This window comes from Labrus bergylta, chromosome 16, assembly GCF_963930695.1.
Source record: "Labrus bergylta chromosome 16, fLabBer1.1, whole genome shotgun sequence".
Classification (NCBI taxonomy): domain Eukaryota; kingdom Metazoa; phylum Chordata; class Actinopteri; order Labriformes; family Labridae; genus Labrus; species Labrus bergylta.
Genome location: NC_089210.1, coordinates 17,753,742 through 17,766,747, shown reverse-complemented (window position 1 = coordinate 17,766,747; position 13,006 = coordinate 17,753,742). Strand labels below are relative to the sequence as shown.

Here is a 13,006-nt window from a genome sequence, read left to right as displayed (position 1 = left end):
AAGTGGTTAAAAGCAAACAGACTGAGCAAAGCATACACTTCTGTGACTGTATTTACAGTATGAGGCAGACTGCTGCGATTCAGCTGAGTCGCCAGGTCATTGCTTCCTGCCTCCCACCCTGAAGGTTTGATGCATTGTGGGAACACAGCAGAGTGGTGCCTACCATGTGAGAGCAACATTTCAAAGGAGCACTTTCACCCCTCAATGTCGAGAGAGTTTGAAGCTTTAGAATTCGACTGAAAGTCTCACAAATCCACTTTACAGATATAAAATTAGAGGTCAGTCTTAGTTCAGCCGTAAGCACTAAACCAGTCGCCCTGCTGCCTGTTTCTCTTTGGACTTTTAAGTCTCTTAAATCACACCCCAGGTTGTCACTTCATGTCTGTTGCATCAGCATGGTAATGAGCTTCATTCCAGCCCGGGAGACAACTCAAGCAAACAAGGTGAGTGACTTTGACACTATGTGTGAGGTGCATTACAAATCTTGTTGGAGGTCAGAGGTGCTCAAATTTTGCGCCAAATGGAGCACAGTGACTCTGTTTGTGACACGCAATCAAACAAGCACCTACACAAACACCCAGGTTACAGTGCAGATATGCTCTTTACGCATGCAGACACCGATTGCACTTTACAACTTCAATCCCCGAAAAAAGAGACTCACATTTCACACGCGCAGTGGTTCACTCTGCAGCAGCGATGATCCAAACAGGTGCAGTGCAGCTTAGGACTGACACTTGGTGTTGGGAAATGCTTACTATGTGTAAAAGGTCACCTGTGCTGCTGTGCATACACATGTCACACTCACACACAGACACACACACACACACAGACACACACCATCACTGGAGGGCAGGTCAATGACAGTGTACTCTGCAAGCTGTCAGGCTATTCTGCTGTTTGACCTGCAGGACAAAACGGAAACCTCCCCTGGGTATCCACCTGAGCAGATTGACTGGTATATTGTACTGTAGTCCATACAAATGTGTAGGTAAATACAAATGTATTACGTTTAACTGTAATTGCATCATCTATCCTCCACTGTATTGGAGTAAAGCCCTTCAATGTCACCAGATAGAGAAAGGAGAGTACAGTCTCTCAGTGTGATGGATATTTATACAGAGACATTTTATATGATCCTTGTCAGAGAGTCAAGTTGTGCTCAGGGTCACAGCTTAGCTCAGGTTTTATCATACACAATGTGCAATGAATGCGCAAAAAACATCAGTCACACCACTGCCAGAGTCCGATTACAGGTGAAAGACTGCAAAACATCTCCTCCAAGTGACACTCTGCAGGTTAATGAATGAACCTAATGATTAACAAACCCCACAACAACTACGAAACTCACAATTTTAAATCAAAGTCACCAGAAATAACACATTTTAAGTTACAAAATAGTCCAGCTGTGCAATGGCTCTGCTGTGGTTTAAAAACGTAATGTTTTACGGATTTACAAAACTCCTGGTGGCTAAAAACCGTCTGTGGGTGTTACGGTTTAAAAGGTGACCGTGTTAACGTGTGACTTCCTGCCAGTTGTCGTGGTAACAACAGATGTTGAAGACAGAAAGTGTCCAAATGGATGTCTCTTAATTTAGTTTTTTTATTATAACGTCAACAATACTCAAAACGTCTTTCATTTGGCTGAAGTCGCCAGGTAACATGGTAACTCTTTACAACGTAACACCTGCAGCTTTAGCTAACATTAGCCCATGAAACACAGCACATAGAAGTAGCTTACTTTTAGCTCACAAGCTAACTCACATTGTTTATGCGGCTCGACCAGACAGTCTTCTTCATCCTCTTTATCCTCCATGTTTTGCGACACTTATTACCACATCTTTGCATTTTGTAGCTGAAATGAAAATCTCTCCTTGATGTCTTCATCTCAAACTTTTGATTCTTATTGATACAAATTTAAGCGGATACGCTTTTATTTAAACTGTGAACGCAGGAATATTGTATTTCTCCCCCCCAAAAAAAGAACATAATCTTACCCAAACCAACAAAGTGTAAAAGTATTTTAAAGAAATGTTTTTGTATGCTAATGTATTTTAAATACACCTGCGTATTTCTAACTTAATTGTGAGGTAACCTATCGTGAGCTCATTGCTGCCCCCTGGTGGTGTGGCAGACTAAATCCCCAAATGGTTTTTGATCGTGGCGCATCGTGGCAAGATAAAATGAGAGATAGTTTATTTGATACTGTCGATAAATCGGTTATATTTCTTGTCGTTATCATTGAATGTATTGGCATATCCGACATGAACTCAATGGCCTCATGAACACTTTGCGTTTGAGTGATGATGCTTATTGGACTCATGCCAGCTACAAGGAGCCACACATACTGTACAAACCCGACCAAGCAAGAAAGGTGTGTCAACAGGCGTCCTTACATAATTTCACATTTATTTGTTTTGTATTTATATGTATAGCTGGTTTCCTGCTTGCCTGGAAGATTTGTTTTTCAGTGCTCTTCAGAGAAAACTGTCACAGTTCCTCCAGGATGTCTGGCTTCTCCTGTGCAGCTATTTCATTTTGTGCCTATGTATTTTTTTCTTGACATGATGGTTCTGCACAAATAAATAAAACTGAATCTTGTTTGAAACTACCCAAGGTAACACTTTCATAATGATGCAGCGCAGCAGGTCCTCTTGAGTTTATGTATTATCCTGTTCGTCAGAAAAAGCAAAAAAATAAAAAAAACATGAGCCTGGAGGTGAAGCAGGGATGCAGAACATGAATCCAGGACCGCAGTCAGCTCAGGGCGGGCCCACGCACATCTCAATGTGTGGCTGATAGCTTCGGTGCAAAAATCTGGAGTCATGCTGGCGCTAAATATAGACAAAGGTTTTATGTAAGCTGCGGTGAATCATTCCAATCCACACATTTCAGCACATTTACTCACACTGAACCAGTGACAAGGCACAGGTGACGCAAACACGGCGACCTGTTAAACAGCCACAAAGCTCATCACATGAAATAGATTAACAGAACTGACAACGCAGCATATGCTCGCTCTTTGTCTGCTGGAATTACACATATTTACATACGTGTGTGTTTGTGTTGTGTGTTGTGTGTGTATTCCTCCAGGGCAAGGTAATTTGAATGTGTTAATCACAGAACAAACGTGATTGATTGGACCTGTGTGGAAGGGTGCAGAGATGTCCTTCACGCAAGCACCACAGCATTAGTCTGAAGAACACGTACACCTACTTCATCTCACGGTAAACTAAAAGTATTTGCACACGTGTTGTTTGAAAAACCTCTAATGACATATACTGATCAAACATGTTCACACACAACTTTCGGGTTGACTGTAGGCGAGGGAGAAGGTATAAATTATAAGATTTAATTTCAGCATTGCCTTTCAAGAAACCAGAGCAATGCTTTAAATGACCTGTGTGAGTTTCTCTCAGGGAAAAAGGAGAGAGTAGATATTGTTTGTAATCAATAGATAATGAGATATAATAGGTTATAATATAATCTTTGTTGATGAGCCTGGAGCCTCGTCCTCCTTTAAACACAAACACATCTCGTACTCTATAACAACACAGCCCTGGATATTGATCATGTCTGCCAGAAAGTAATGAAGCTTGGAAGTGTAAAAAATGAATTATTTCCAATTAGGAGTGCGAGAAGAAGGATGGGTTACAGCTGAGGAATGAGTAAGTGAGAGACGGAGGGAGAATAAGAGGGACGACTCTGCACAGAAAGTAAGGGGGGGGAGAGGGAGAGGAGAGAGAGGGAGGGTGAGTGTTCATCATGGCAACCAAATCTGCTCCTTCCCCTCCTCCAGAGAGATAACCTTTGACCCTGCCAGGTAGCTACAGACCAATGATTACCACTCACGCACACGCATGCACGCACACACGCACACACACACACACACACATGCACACACAGCAGCCTGGGTGACTTGGAGAAAGCACACTGATGCACAAAGCATGCAGAAGAGCCACAGGCACACACACACACACACGTTTATGTAGCTTTTTGTCTTGGAGGAGGATGAGAGCATGGGAACCTGTTTCACACATTAACTCAGCTCTTCACTTTCTCCTCTCTATTCAGCTGCCTTAAAGTCAGCCTTGCACACATTGCCCTCTGTTACATCAGATTAGATTGTAATAACACTCATGAGTCTCTCAAACACACACACACACACACACACACACACACACACACACACACACACACACACACACACACACACACACACACACACACACACACACTGTGGTTAGAACCACTGCACACATTAAGGTCTTACTTTTTACTTTTATTTTCACCTCTGTGCCATTTCGTGTGGGAAGAACAAATTATCCTTGTCATCAGGAGATCAATAGAGCTGACAAATTAATCTTTTTTTTCCTTCTAAAAAAATAAGTCTCTATTTTATCTTCCTAATTTTTAAGATGGAGCAGCTGTTGCACAATTCAAGTTTGTCTAATTACAATTTTTGTTTCTCTAATCGCATATTTTGTCTAATTTACAAAATATGCAAAAATAATGATGAAACAAATTAGTTAAACCCCCATTGTTACCCCCCCCCCCCCCCCCCCCCCCCCCCACCATGAATAAAAAACTATCAGAACGATAACAGACAAACACAGTTTCACACAGACCAAAATTCCCTCACATAGATCTACAAGCAACTTAAATATTGCATGTGTGACCTGGAACATTTCCCCTAATAGCCTTAGGTTTATTACATTAAAATAACAATGGCGACATCTACTGGTTAACATGGCTAATGGCCTCGTTTCATAATTTCTTTCCTGGACTTGAGTGAGTGGCAAAAGACGACAAAAGTTTGCACAGATTTAAGTGACGCCAAAATCATCGACAATTTCCGTCCATTTGTGGTGAAAACTGGACTTGATTTATTTTAAAGATGGATGTCAGGAACCTGCAGGTCAAAATAAATCATCACAAGAAAATATGGAACCAGCCCTCGAGTAAATATAGCTCACTTCTGCTTTCACAAGCGTCTGCATGGTATTAACGTTTGGAGTGCTGTGTATGCAAAGAGCTGGGGGGGGGGGGGTTGGTTTTATTATGCATATGGATGAAATAAAATGTCACATGCAGTTTATTTCCAGGTAAATTACGGTACATTTACCACCTCAAATGAACAATGCACAGAGGGCAAGGGATGTTTTTTCTCACTGGGTGTGGAAGGAGCGTCCTCATAGATAATGTACATGTGTAAAAGGTTTAAAGAATCACAGAAGTCCACGTTTATGGTAACATTAAATGCTTTAATGCATGAGGTGAAGGAAAGCATTAAACTCAATTATAAATCTGGAATGTCTGGGAGGGAAAAAAACAGGAGAGCGTGTCGCATTTCAAGACACAGACAGAACAGATGATCACATTTTATTTGGCACTTTTTCGACTAAACAATGCAAACTGCAAATCCAATAAGAGTCAGATGACATGGCCTTGGGGATGACTTTGTGTTTGCAGCTACTATACTGTGTGTGTTTCTGTTTGTGCAGCTGTGTAGCTTAAACTATCCATCTTTTTTTTTGTTGCAATGCTTGCCTTTTGTCTGCACATGTCAGAAGATTAAAATCTTGCATATTTGAGTTGTAAGCATTTAAGGCACTGTACTAAATCCACATGTACAGAATGCATGGCAGATACAAGCTGAGGCTATAAGTGACCTGATGCTGTAGATTCATTGAAATAGAGCTGAATAGAGAATCTAAAACACTACTTGATCTCGAAGCTGGTGATGCGAGCTTCTCCGTCGAAGCTGAAGAAGGAGTACTTCTCAGCGGCCATGCGGTTGGGGAAGCAGATTGTGGAGCCGTCTGAAAGAGTGACCACGAACTCTGCAGGGGTGAACTTGATGACGATCTGTAAGGTACAAAATGTGCAAACTTAACATCTTCCAACTCTATGCTATTCTATGTTATTGTTGAGGTACAATTTCTCACTTTTGCCAACAGAGGTCACTAGGAGAACAAAATAGGTTTGAACACATGCCTGCAGACACACATGCAGGGTTAAAACACCCACTCAGAAAAACTCTCACCTTGAACTCCTCTCCATGCACGAAGGGAAACCCCCCCTCGCGGTGCTCCTCGCACCAGTTGCCTCCCTGGTAAGAGTTGCAGACCACCACGTTCTCGTCTCCGTGCGCGTTAAAGCGAGGGTTGAGGTGCATCGTGAACTGGTTCTCATCGGGGCCGATGTTCACTGCAAAACTGAGGCACAGAGTCAATATTTATTTCATTTAGTCATGGCCTCTCGTTGAGGAAGTAGGTGAGAGGATGCCCTTTGCACAAAAACCCCTAAGACAGCCTCGTCTGCTTTGCATTGTTTCACTTGTCATCTGCTAACTATTAGCCTCGTCACACCCACATTACTGAGGGGAAGATAACACCTACATCTCTGTGCTGTGGCAGTGTAAATAAATAATGGTGCTTGTGATGAGGCCAGCGACTGAACTCCACAGGGAAAATCAAGATAAGAGCAGACATTTAATGAAAGAAGAAGAATTAGACAGAAACACAGAAGAATGTGTTTGATAAGTTGCAAACTTTCAGCCATAGCCAAATCAGAAGTGAAACTCGACTTAAGTCCAAATCATTTTGAGGGAAATATGCTTCACCCTTACGGCTTGGCGTCTAAACATTTCCCATCAACCAGTCTGCCAAACCCTGCAGACATCTACAGAAAGTACTCATTGTCTGGAGACACGGGAGGCAGTTGTAAGTGATCCAAATATTTCTGAACCAGAGGGTCTTTTTTTTTTTTCCACTTTGATTGTGATGCATTTGTCTCATAATATAAAGATCATGTACTCACTTTGTAGCATCAGGCTTTGGGACTCCAACAATGGTCAGGGTCTGCCCGACCTTGAAGGACATGTTCTTTATGATCATACCCTGTGCAGAAAAAAAAAAAAAAACAGAGGAGGAGGGTTGTGATATAAAACATTATTGTGTGTAAATAAATACTTTCAGGATTTGACTAGAGCCGATCATTATTGCAGCTCCAGGCAAGGAACAAGCACCATGAGCGGCCTCAGCCAACTCACTTCATCCTCAGAAATTACTCAACATGTGTTTTCAATTATCCTCCCATTGACCAACCGGTTACAACACTCTCTGCTCTGTCCTATACTACTGCTGCTCAGGCTGCCTTCTTTTTCCTTTCTGCAGATTTTGGCAGAGGCTAAATGTTGAGAACTGATGAGGTAAAACTGTTGGACTGAGTCAATTTTTCCTATAAGAGCTGAACTGGATGGAGGTGCACAATGGAAATAAAGGCTGAGCACAGCAGAAACCGTCAGCTCTGCAGCTGCTACTGTACATGTGGCAAGGGAATACTGAGCTGTGCCCAAATAGGAAATTATACTTGAGCAATCAATTCTGTGGTTGTGAAACACAGATCGCTGCTACTTAACATTTACTGACTTTGCCTCATGATGTATCAGGGGGTGGAACTGTCAGTGGTTAAGGACCACAATTTCAAAAACAGCCGCCCCGCTGAGGATTTATGATTTTCACAATAAAGTCAAACATTTATTTAAAGAGTGGGACTCTGAGCTTTCCAAATAACGCCCGTAGCTGTTGTTTATTGTAAAACCAGACAAATACTGACCAATGAGACAGATTTTATTTACAGTTTTTCAGTCATTTGTGTGTTTTGTTATCTGTGACTGCTTTGTACGGAAGCAGACATGCATTTATAAATTTCTTTTAACTCTGTTTTCCCCGTGATGACGAGTGAAATTGAGTTAGATTTCTCAAGATCTCAACTTATTTATCACTGTATCTAGGGAAAAACAACATTAATTTTCATGTGAAAAGGAGTCATTTCAGCCGCTTTCTCGACATCTAGAGAATTTCACTCATTATCACGGGACAGCCAACGTTGTTTTTAGAAGATGACAAGAGAAAGAAGTTGAAATCTTGTGAAAACTACCAAAATGTATTCGTTATCACAGGAAAATGTAGGAAATAAAATGAATGAATGTGTGTCCCCTTTGGGCTTCCGTAGCTTTGAGAAAATATTAAAACTTTTAACTTTGCAAAAGTGATTTGGTCTTGATGGCAAATTGCATTTTAAATGTTGTCTTTCAAGAAACCAGAGCAAGAATGTAAATGACCTGTTTGAGTTGTGAGCACCCTTACTGCTAGATGTTGAATTTGGCAGAACATGAGGTGAGAAACACAGAGTCGAGGAAACCAAACCATGACGTAAAAATGAAGGTTAAATATATAGAATGACGTGAGTTCGACATTCCTTCCATGATAGAGTTTGACTGTAAAGTGCATGAACAAGACATAGCACTGAAGCTCGAGCTGAGAGGGGAGCGGCTGAGGACTGGCAGACGCTGCGACCTAAAGGAATCTGCAGACTATGTTGTCTAAGTGACACACCTCACAGATGGGGGGGATAATACCTGGCAGCCAACGAACTAACAGTTTCAAACTCCAAATATTAAACCCAGAAGGTACAGATCATCCTGCAGGAATTCACTATATTAAGACTAAGCAGAACTTTAATAGTGCAGGAGACATCCACTGAATGAACTCTCCAAAAAGCTGCACTGAAGACTCCTTCACTACAAAAGTTTAAGTTCTCTCCTCATGATGGTGACTTTCTTTCTCTGGTCCTTTAACGTGATGGTGAACCCGATGCTCCTGCAGCTGTCTCCTTTCCAAACACATGCTTAACCCTGTAGCCAACAAAAAGGCAGAATGATACAGGGCCTTTGTTGTAATCTACTGTGTTTATGAGTGCAGGGAGAGAGAGAGGGAGCAGAGAAGCATTGCAGCCTGTGCTTGGCTCCAGACATGAAGACTGAGGTGATCATTGGAATGAAATGGACAAATGTAAACAGGCATTTTAGAGTAATTCAATTAGTGCAGGATCAATGTTACAACCTAGACAGCTCACTTCAATGTCGTGCATTTTGCAGCAGTAGAGAAAACGTGTATGTGAATGAGTTACAAGAGGGACAATGTGGATACTTGAGCTCTCTGGTGAATATTTTGACCATAAAAGGAAATCATACAAACTCAGACATCTTAAAACTACACATTAAAAATACAAGTGCAGTATAGACATTTAGATAAAGCAGAGTTTAGCCGGTGCAGTTTTATTATCAGCATTGGCATACAGCAATGTGAGCTAGCACATGTCAAACAGCTGTTACTTCCACTTTTTTTAGAACATGATCTCAAACTGCTTGAATCATAACAGTGAACAATCAGTGCAGGAGCAAAAAAAAAACATCCAGTTGAAAAGACACTTACTTGATTCATCTTTGCAGATTCGGTTGGTCAGCTGAGGAGGAGTGAGAGTGCAGCAGGGCCTGGCCTCACCCTGAAAAGAAGATATATACAGTGTGGGCGTTTCCTGCAGACTGAGTGACATTTCAAGCAGCCAATACAATCAGGCCATCCTACCAATAGTGTACAAGAATAGTAATGCACCGAAAATAATTAAGTTGACAATAAATCCAAAGCTTGCCAAATGCTTTCAGAGCATGATGAAATTAAGCGGTCAGTGGTATGTCATTTTTTGACAACAGGCTGTCACATTGTAACCTGATGCTGTTGAGTCTGATTGCGAGAGAGGAAACACGAGCCAGAGTGCAGACCGAAATAGAAATGTATTTGTTGCCAGGGAGACGACTAAATATTTTGCACAGGAAACAACCTTAATGCCCACTTAACGTATGTAGGATCGTACGGCAGCATGAGAGAGAAAGTACGCCTCAGTGGGGGAAACGAAAATAGGACAAAGTGAAATGTAGAAATGTTGAGTCAATCCTGAAAATGATCACTTTCTGACTCACAGGCAGCAGCAACAGGCCAGATTTGTATCTTCTGATAGAACGGACACAGCTGCAGTGACTCTGAGGGCATAACTATAATGAAGAGGAATAAAAGTACATCACCATTAGAGTGGTTGGATGATGATAAACAGTGTCCATGTCTCTCTATGGACATCTGATAATATCTACCTTGCAATCATTTTCAGCCAGTAATAGCTTCTTTTTTTTTCTTTTTTTTTTTTAATTCCTCATCCCAGGTTGTCTAAAATGCTTTGTCACTGCCTCTCATGCAGACCCCTGAGATAGTGTGTGTTATTTGTAATACAGAAGTCACATGTCAGTGTCTGTTTTCTTCCTGTCTTACACACGGTCAACGTTAAGTGGTCTGTTGGGTTTAAAGCACATCACCATTTGAGTGGATGGATGATAATAAACAGTCCCAATTTCCTCTGTTAATGAGTGAAATGATTTTCTTTCATTTTCTCCTCCATCATATTGTCCTTCTCGGGCCACCGATTTTGGAGAACTTTTCCACGGTCTCTTTAAACGAATTGAAAAAAAATAATAGGTGAAAACATCTTCCAGTTCCCTCGACATCATACCCACTCCTCTGCTTAAAAAAAAAAAGTCTAGACTCGACTGGCCCATATCTATGCTCTATAATCAATAACTCATTCATATCTGGTTTGGTTCTATCCTCTTCGCTGCAAACAAATCTTGACTTCTGTCCCTGAGAACTACAGGCCTATATCCACATTGCTTTAATTTCTAAGGTCTGAGTAAAAGTGGTTGCTAACCAGCTTACTTACATCTGTCTTGGATGAACAGGACATTTTAGATACATTTCAGTCAGGTTTCCGCCAGAGCCATTCTTCTTTAGGGTCACTAATGATCTGCTGATGCTGGAGAATGCTCAGACCTGGTCCTCCTCCTAGACCTCAGAGACCGCTTTGGACACTGTGGAGCACAGTGTGTTGATTGAGAGACTCAAGCAGTTGGTGGGTGTCTCTGGAACAGGCTTAGACTGGTTCTCTTCATATTTATCTGACAGATCATTCTCAGTCACTGTTGTTAAACATGCTGTAGAAACCCAATCTACACTTTGAGGTTGTGGCACCTACATTTTGAAACTGTCTTCTCCCAAAACTGAGAGCCTTGACCTCTGTGAACACTTAAAAAAACAGCAGTATTATGTGACTGTCTGTTGGTATTATCTTCGTTTAATTCTTTATTTTGAAGCACTTTGTGATGTCTGTTCTTGAAAGGCACTATATAAATAAACTACTACTTACTTGCTACTTACTTACTTGGTGAAGGTTTGGGCAATAAATGATATCTACCAGCTCTACCTGTCAATAAATGGACCAATCAGATTTGAGAATGAAAATCAATTTGTTTTGTGTCCTTAAAGTCTTTATATGTGATTTTTCACACTTAAATGTAATATAAATCAAGTATATCCTCTGAAAATAACTCTGTGAGTCATGACTGTCTACAATGTGTGTAACACCCGAGTCCCACTGTCTGTGATGTTTTCAGAGTTTTTAGAGTCTTATCTTCAGTTTGTTTACATCGCCAGGACAGCGGCTGACTCCTCCCCTCACGTATAAAAGTTGTTTAATTGAGGGACTAGAGAAAAGAAGAATAACATACTGTACTCACTGCTTAACTGTGTTTCTAGATCACGCTCATTTCAGGTAAATTTACATGCAGTGTGAAGATACGAGCACAATAAAGATCGCTAGCATTAGCATGCTAACACAACAATGTACCCCGAGTTGTTTTGGTTGCATGTTGGTGCCCAAGGGCGACATCTGCTGGAACCAAAAATCACATATAAAGCCTTTATGTTTTCGGTGTGACCTCAACATTGAAAGATCTGTGAAAGAGTGTGAAAGGACTTTAAGTGTTTGTGATGATTTCTGCTGTAGACCTGTGACCTGTCCGTCTGCCGTCTGATTTCTAGCTTACTATTGCACATATGTGTGTGTATGTATGGAACTTCAATCAGCTTTTAGTTCTTAATATTCCCTGACAAACAGTGCAGGGTTTGTTCTTATGTTGAACAGCTGCCATCTATCAGTGCCCAAAAAGAATTGGCAGCGTGCAAGCCTCCAGCTTTGACATAACTGGCCTCTGACATAACAGAGAGCTGTATCCCTTATTACTTGATCAACTGGATAATAACTTTATTTTTTTTAAAATGAGTTCTTGAGGGACACTGTGTAACTGGGAAGATAAACTTACAGCTCTTATCGGGGTTGACGCCTGCAGCTTTTGGTTCTGACATCAAAAGATCGGATGTTTCCTCTAACCCCCAAGACCCAGTCTCAAGACAGTCAGCAGATGTAACGACACAGAGACCTTTCACATAATCAGAGGAACACACACAGAGACGCCCACACACACACACACACACACACACACACACACACACACACACACACACACACACACACACACACACACACACACACACACACACACACACACACACACACACACACACAGACCTTTGTGTGCCAATTGAAATTTATTGTGTGTCACATATTTGAAATGTTTACTTCTAAAACTACTTTAAGTTTTTTTCCCCCAACTTTTGACTTAAAATAAAGCTTTGTCCTTCTTTTTCTCAGAGCTGCTTAGAGCATAAAGTTACAGTATGGCATGCTGCAAACGCTGTAAGGAAATATAGGGAAACTTAAACTGCTGATAAGAGACATTATTTGATGGTTGGATTGTGACATTTTTTTTAAATAAATAGGTCTGGACAGAAATAGTAGAGCAGCCTGTGTTTTTGAGTAGATGTCTTTTAACAAAATCAATCTTTAATATGAAAGTCATGTCCTGCAGTAAAAACTAGCTGCTGTTATTTTTATTTAAGTTTTGACCCAAACGATCAGTGAGGTACAGTAGCTGCTGTGATACTGGGTGGACACTAGGTGGAGCTGATTGCTCAGCTGCAGTCAGAGACATTAGAACTTAGTGCCCTCTAGTGGCCATGGAATGAAACTGCAACACTACATTATTTACAATTAAAGGCGCTATTTGTTTGCCTGTTGGCTCGCATTGTACAGTGCTTAACCCTAGAAACTCTCAGTCCTTGACCTCTGAAGGTTTTCTGATCGAGTGTTCTCTCTCTTTGAGTGGGAGGGGGATTTATAAACTTTATTGCAATCTTCTTGGGCTTTCAGGCAGCTGTTG

The 13,006-nt window shown here is 41.2% G+C and overlaps 1 protein-coding gene across 1 annotated transcript; it reads right to left on the bottom strand.

The window, feature by feature from the left end:
- Positions 1–5,240: 5,240 nt before the first annotated feature.
- lgals2a (lectin, galactoside-binding, soluble, 2a) lies at positions 5,241–10,629 on the bottom strand. Its single transcript, XM_020653670.2, has 5 exons — positions 10,612–10,629; positions 9,279–9,348; positions 6,820–6,899; positions 6,044–6,215; positions 5,241–5,865 (listed from the first exon to the last, which is right to left on the bottom strand). Exons 2-5 carry the CDS (start codon positions 9,285–9,287, stop codon positions 5,719–5,721), a joined length of 408 nt encoding a protein of 135 aa, XP_020509326.1. The 5' UTR covers positions 9,288–9,348; positions 10,612–10,629; the 3' UTR covers positions 5,241–5,718.
- Positions 10,630–13,006: the final 2,377 nt, after the last annotated feature.

Excerpts from the sequence above, each read along its gene's own strand:
- lgals2a (XM_020653670.2), bottom strand. Across the intron at positions 6,216-6,819 it reads CCAAAGCCTGATGCTACAAA|TTTTGCAGTGAACATCGGCC; the intron begins GTGAGTACATGA and ends TCTGTGCCTCAG. Across the intron at positions 5,866-6,043 it reads TGCATGGAGAGGAGTTCAAG|ATCGTCATCAAGTTCACCCC; the intron begins GTGAGAGTTTTT and ends TGTACCTTACAG.